Source organism: Protobothrops mucrosquamatus, unplaced genomic scaffold (assembly GCF_001527695.2).
Source record: "Protobothrops mucrosquamatus isolate PMUCROS unplaced genomic scaffold, P.Mucros_1.0 scaffold542, whole genome shotgun sequence".
Classification (NCBI taxonomy): Eukaryota; Metazoa; Chordata; class Lepidosauria; order Squamata; family Viperidae; genus Protobothrops; species Protobothrops mucrosquamatus.
Window position 1 is genome coordinate 264514 of NW_015386847.1, and position 6886 is coordinate 271399.

Sequence of the window (6886 nt, forward strand, 5' to 3'; positions counted from 1 at the left end):
ATTGATTTAAAGGCAGCTGTGTCTGAATTCGAACCTTTTGTTCTTGAGCAAAAAAAAAGAAAAAAAAGGGGGGGTACTGAGAGGACCTCCATGAAAAAAAAAATCTAATAAATAGATTTCCATAATCTTCCAGGCAGCCTTTTTTGTATATATGGTTATGGGGCCAACTCAGATTCAGTTAGGTCTGTGCGTCTGATGACACATGACCTGGATTGCTATACCAGAATCTGTCTACTTTGAAATTTTTTATTATTTATTTATTAAATTTTTATGCTGTTCATCTCCCCTATAAGGCGACTCTGGGCAGAAATAACATCTCTGTTTGGAGAACATTGAGTTCACACATCCTGAAGAACTCTTTCAACGGTATGACCACCAATGAGTAGAACGGATGGTGATTCAGGTAATATTGTCCTGAATGTGTCTATTTTAATTTACTTATCTGTTCAATTTCTAAGCCACTTCCATTGCCCAAGCGACCCTAGATGACCCACGTATTAAAACAATAGCAAATATGGGTAGTGGGAGACACAAATAGTTTTGAAAATAGACTAAATGTCGATTGAAATGCAAGATGTTATATAGGGAAAGCCATCAGGTAGAAGTTCACAGTGGAAAGCTTGCACACAGTAGTGGAGCTGATCTGCTGAAAATGACTTCAATCTCAGAATTCCTTATTTAATGTTGGAAGGTCAAGGAAGTGGAGGAAGGTTATCTGTAAGAAATTCGGGGACCTGGATTTTTCAAGTCACTGTATATATCCATTCGCTGCCCTTGAAGTTCCTGCAGGGAAACAGGATATATGTATATTATCATTGGCTTTTCCCAAAGAATCTTAAGCTCTGATAAATTAGTAACTAGTCCAAAATTTTCTTTTGAGCCTGACCAGATGTCTTCAGGAAATCTGCAAATCAGGTATAACTTCAACCACTTACTTTCCTGTTATATTGCTCCAAAATCTATACTCTTCAGAATATAGATTATTTGAGAATGTATAAAGGTTCTATTTAGCCAAGAGATGATAAAAGACCGATTTACGAATTAGCTGCATTCTCCTTCTTAGTAACATTGACAGGTACCGGAACTAAATTCTCAGAGTTTCCAGCAAATTTATGATAAAATTCCTATTTATTGGGAATGCCTGGTTGACACCAACTTGATAGCAGAGAATCAATGATGCACATTTAACAAACCATCATGATTGGGTTCACATCAAGTCAAAACCCAACAAATCACATAGTACTCTCTCTGACTCGGTTCCTACATCTAAATTCTAAACCTGGCTTAACAAAGTACAACTGCTGTGTTCAAAATAACCTATCAAAATTATGGATGGTGTATCACAACAAGCTGTCCCACAAACTGGGTGAATGCAGCTGGCCTCTTATAGTAAAGCCAACATTGTGTGTGTGCATACAATGTCAGATGTCAACTTCTCCTTGTTTTCCCTACCAGGCTAGTACTAAAGCTGCAATTGTCACTCTACACCCAACAGGAAAGACCTCAGGAAGAAAAGTAAATATAGTATTTATATGTTATACGTACCTCATAGGGAGATTCATGCTGAACTTTGTCTGCTAAGAAGAAAGAGAAGACTATCAGTGTATGAAAGATATTTTTTAGATTCCATCTGAAGAGAGTTAAGAGGAGGGAGTGGAGGTTGTGTTCTCTCATGCTGAAAGGATGTGACACAGAAACTGTGGTTAATGGTTTACTGAAAGGCTGCGGCTGCAAGCTAGGATTGCCCAACTTGAATCTTCAGACCAAGTTACCTGACCTTCTTTGAGCTTAAAAATAAAAAGAGGTTCTTATGACCACGTTTCAGTATATATTTACTTCCTTACAAAGGTGGTTTTCTGAAGAATTCTAGCTTGTTCCTGTACTACCTTCCTCCATTTTAATGCTTCTTTTATAATATTTTAGATAGATGATAGATAGATAGACAGATAGATAGATAGATAGATAGATAGATAGATAGATAGATAGATAGATAGATAGATAGATAGATACTGTAGATAGATAGATAGAGAGAGAGGTACAGATAAATAAATATAGATATAGATAAAATATAGATTATAGATATAGCTCTCTCTATATAGAAGATTTTTAACCTGTTATCTTCCTTTTTGTCTGCTAAAAACCAGAAAAAGAAAGCATAGGCCCTTCTTTTTTTTCAAATGCACCAGGCTTGCATTACAATCTAGAATAGTGTTTTTCAAACTTGGCAACTTTAAGACGAGTGAGCTGACTCCTAGAATTCCCCACCCAGCCACTCTAGCTGGGGAATTCTGGAAGTTGAAGTCCACCCATCTTAAAGTTGCCAAGTTTGAAAAACGCCGGTTCTATGACCTTGTCTTAGAGAGGGTGTGCAGATTGTACTTGGCACGGATGGTATGCTAAACAGTCAGGGTCAAGTCCATCAAATGCCATCTATTCTGCCAAGTGCACATTCAGCAACACAGCCATTTGCTGTGGGCACACAGGCATCCCGTCTCTTTCACTTAGATCCATGCACCATCAAGCACTGACATTTCTTCAAGGGGAAAGTGTGCACTGGGGACATGGGATCTGCCTCCTCACCTCTGCTGGTGGCTTGCTGTTTATAGATACAGCTGACCACGTAGTAGACTCCCAGAGCAATGAGCAAAGTCAGGAACAAATCTCCCAGCACAACTCCTGCAATGGTGCCGGGATCAATCTTATAGCAATGACCACAATCTGGGGATTAAAAAGGATAGAATTGTGAGAAGCATAGAGATATACAGTACTTTATGAGGCTTCACATGTCCTAATTTCTTGGCAATTAGAATCTGGTCCTACCATGGAGTCCTAAGTGTTCTCTGAGCTTAGTTGTTTGCTTGCAGATGTTTTATTACCCGATCAGGTAACATTGTTAGTGCACTGATGATGTTACCTAGTCAGGTAATGAAATGTCTGCAGCCAAACAACCAAGCTCAGAGAGCACCAAGGGTTCCATAGTTCACTCCTCAGCTACAGATATTCTCTTCCATTGGGCTGGTCCTCCCATTAAGCCAAAGTAACTTTCTCTGCAGAAGCATCCCCAATTTAGGGCAGATGCAAAGGCAGAAGAGTTAGCAGCAATATTCACATTTTCTATTTTCTGTTAGGCCCTGCTACTCACTCTGTTTTTTGCCTGCATTTGCAGCCTGGAATAGTTGGAGCAGGTTTGGGGAAAGGGACAGACAATCAGATCAGGGAACAAACAGTTTTCAGTTTTAATTTATTATAATCAAAGATCGGGAATAAAAAAACAGGAAAAGCGAGTTGCGGCTGCTTTGCCTATTGCTAAATTGGAGTTTTAAAAGTTCAGCTTGTTTCCTTCAGCTTGTAATTTTTATTTATAATTCCAGAGATTGGATGTAGGGGAGAGCATTCTTTCATTTTTATAGAATTATAAAGCATCGGTAAAGTATAACACTGGCTGCATGTTAAACAAGCACCTTTGTACACAATTCTCCACATCTTGCTATCTTTTTCAGGTTTTCAGGTTTTCATTTCAGCAAGCTATTTTCCCCTACACAATGTAGTTTTCTTCTATGTGAGTTTCATCATTAGGGGCGCTTCCCCATTAATAGGACAGCAGCACGGCAAAAATTCAAAAATGAGCGAATTTCATTGTTCCCATATATTTCAATTGGCCTATCAGTTTAAGAGCAAGGAATGAAGAAATTGCAAATTGCATATTCTGCCTTTAATAAGGACCAGACTGAATCTATAAATAAGTACAATAGAATGCAGAACTTGGAGACTAGATGGAAAACACCAGATGCTATGCCATTGCTGACAGCAAGCAGATGTTGGGTTTGTTCAACAATCTGGAGAAGTCACTAGAACAGTGATACGATATGCATATCAAAGGTGACACACCAAAATGTTTTGGGGGACACACCGGTATTCATCAACCCTCGACTACAATTTTTCTTGAAAGCACAATCCCTTTCTCACACAATTTTCAAAGGCCGTATGAGAATGAGGTGTGTTCTCGTGCAGCTTCTGAGCCTTTCAGAGTTGATAAAACTCTTGTGAGAATGAGGTGTGCTTTTGTGCAGTTTTTGGAGGCTGTGGAAGAGCATTCTTTGGAGCTGCTTTAAGAAGATTAGGGGGGATACTATTCCCCAAAGTTCACATGCCTTGAAGAATGACACAAGGTGGCCTTTCTGAGGGACAATGTTGGCACTAGGGTTGAAGTTGAGGTCTGGGGAGTTGAGAATTGTTTCTATTTTTTTTTGTGTGTGTGTGTATGTGACATGCAAGCAGAATCAAGTTAGGCATTTTCAAATTTTTTGACACGCTAAGTCCAAAAGGTTTGCCATTCCTGCTATAGAGAAATCTACATGAGAATAGGGTGTACACTTAAGAAATGCATACCTACGGACTATATTAATTGCAAACCACTAGTTCTCCAGCAGCGAAGCAGTGTGGAGAAAAAATTGGTGCAGCACTAAAATTTTAAACAGCAACGGTTTTCCTCTTTGTATACCAGAGGACAAGTTGCATTGTCTAAATCATCTTTCTGCAATATAATTCCTTACGGATATGACTGGATTTTAATTCCAGATCTAGTATGGTATAGCTGTGACAAATGCTACACGGCCAGTCTCTCTCTCTCTCTCTCTCTCTCTCTCTCTCTCTCTCTCTCTCTCTCTCTCTCTCTCTCTCAACCCACTTCACAAAATTTGCTCTTGTGGATCAAAAATGAGAGCAGCCAGTGCCATCTTCAGCTGTTGAAACAACAGTATGATATAAATCTGATTGATTTATTATGTGCCATCAAGTCAATGTTTGACTTCTAGTGACCACATAGATTTTTCTCCATGAAAAAGAAGTCTGATAAATAAACTCCCAGGCAGCATAAATATTCCAGCAAACATTTGGAGGGGACACGTAGTTCAAAACCTTTGTTCGGCATCAGACTTGCAAAGTGTGTTCCCAAGACACATTTATTTTTGTGGCACTTCCCTGTTTTCACTCTGCGTCATTGACAGGCTAGGCAACTATTTATGAACAGAGACGTGAAATGGCTCTTACCGTTTGCAACTTGAGCAGCTCCTGTGGAAAAACAAACAAAGGGGAGGCTATGTCTGTTATCTAGTTTGCAGCACCATTTTAAAAAGCCCCCTCCCCAATTCATTTCTACCAGAGACGACTTTGATAGGAAAAGATTCCAGATCTTCCAGCCATATTGTAGCACCTTTTCTAGCAGAAAGCAAATTTTATTCAAAGGCATCGGCTTTTGTGAGTTGCAGCTCACTTCATCTGATGCATAAACTAGGTTAGTGTTTCTCAACCTCGGCAACTTTAAGATGTGTGGGTTTCAACTCCCAGGACTCCCCAGCCAGCATGTTATACATATAGCAAGCTGGGGAATTCTGGAAGTTGAGGTTCACACATCTTAAAGGTTGAAAAACAGTGAGTTGGATCAATATAGGATTTCAGTGGTGAGGCTGGGAGAAAGGAAAGGGAGACACGCTGGTTATGCAGATGGAAGTTACATGTGAGATAAATTACAAGTACCTAATCAATTAACAAATGTAATGTGCTAAAACATCATTGGGTTGGAGGCCTTCTGAGATTGCCTGATGTTTTTGGGATGTGTGCGAGTTCAGCAATGGCTCCCACTTCGCCCCAATTGAATCCTACGTCAATCTAGCCACTTGGATGACGTGAGCTGTAGCTCATGAAAGCGTCTGCCATTTATTAGTCAGTAAAGATTCTGCCAAACTCTGCCTTTTTTTTTGCCACTATCAATTATCCAGAGAGGGACTATAACGGAGGGTTAATATTTATGGGTGAATTTTAGGTTTGTCAAGCCATCAGAGAGTCAAAAAACAATTGGCTCACGTTTGTTTCTTTTACCCGTTGCTTTAATCTACAGAAGTCAAGCGAGTAAAGATTCTACATTCGTGAAAATGAGCAGGACCACAATGTTTAATTTTTCCAAGCTTTTTTTTTCCAAGAAGGGGAAAAAGAAACACTCCCTCTGGAAGTGTTGAGAGGCGATTGTGCTGCGTCGATCAGCTTTGGAGCTGGCTGCTCTTGTTAGTATAAACCTTCCATTTCACTCGGCATAATTAACTCAGTTACCAAATCAATACATTTTCTGTGATTGCGCAATGTGTTGAGTTATATATTAGTCAAGTGAGTGGATGGCACACTAGGCCGCAAAAACTTAACCAAGATTAAAATTATGCAACCTTTGCCAGTTGTATAAATACAGGTATTGCTTAATCTGGTATTTTGTGAGGGAACACCCTGCCATCAGTGATATTTCAGGCCCAAAGACGCTGGGTAGAATGTCTTGGGGGTAGGGGTATCCATCTCCCATTTTATGTCTCTTCCCCCCAGTTTTCTCATGTTTTAGAAGAGAAGGGGTAAGAGAAAAACATGGTATTTTAAACGTTTAAAATAAAAGATGTAGGGGAGGTGGATTTATACTTGCTGAGCTGATTGTAGCTGCAGCATTGTACAGAATAAGCCATAACGCATTTCCTCCGAGAATGTATCACAGGACTATTATATTATGCAGAAGTCTTAACTTCTGGGCCGGCCCTGCCCTCCTTTCCCCCAGATCAGATTCTTTGCAACGGATATGAAGGATTGTACATTTTTGACATAATGGAACAGGAATACAAAGTCCACTACTGAGAGCGGAACTGAATAGAAGTCCCAAGAAACCATTTTGAACTGATATTCTCATGTTGCATTTCCTTGGTCTTGACACCCAAACATTTTTCAGAGATTTTTTCCCCTGAAAATGTTTTTTAAAGTGTTCTATAAGATTATAGGCTTTAGAGAAGCCATCAGTCCTTCAGAGATATAACAAACTGTGGTTTAAAAAGATGATCTGAGAGGCTGTAGCTAGAAA

The 6886-nt window shown here is 39.5% G+C and overlaps 1 protein-coding gene across 2 annotated transcripts in view; it reads right to left on the reverse strand.

Moving 5' to 3' along the window:
- Positions 1 to 265: 265 nt before the first annotated feature.
- The window catches only part of TYROBP (TYRO protein tyrosine kinase binding protein), a 7345-nt gene continuing 724 nt past the window's right edge, over positions 266 to 6886 (reverse strand). The window contains exons 2-5 of one of the 2 annotated variants that reach the window (XM_029284333.1): positions 5050 to 5070; positions 2581 to 2718; positions 1546 to 1574; positions 266 to 783 (exon numbers count right to left, since the gene is read on the reverse strand). In XM_029284333.1, coding sequence (XP_029140166.1) covers positions 712 to 783; positions 1546 to 1574; positions 2581 to 2718; positions 5050 to 5070 — 260 coding nt within the window. In that variant the 3' untranslated portion in view covers positions 266 to 711. Of the gene's footprint in view, positions 784 to 1545; positions 1578 to 2580; positions 2719 to 5049; positions 5071 to 6886 lie in introns of both variants that reach the window. The other variant, XM_015816974.2, reaches the window with a different exon arrangement.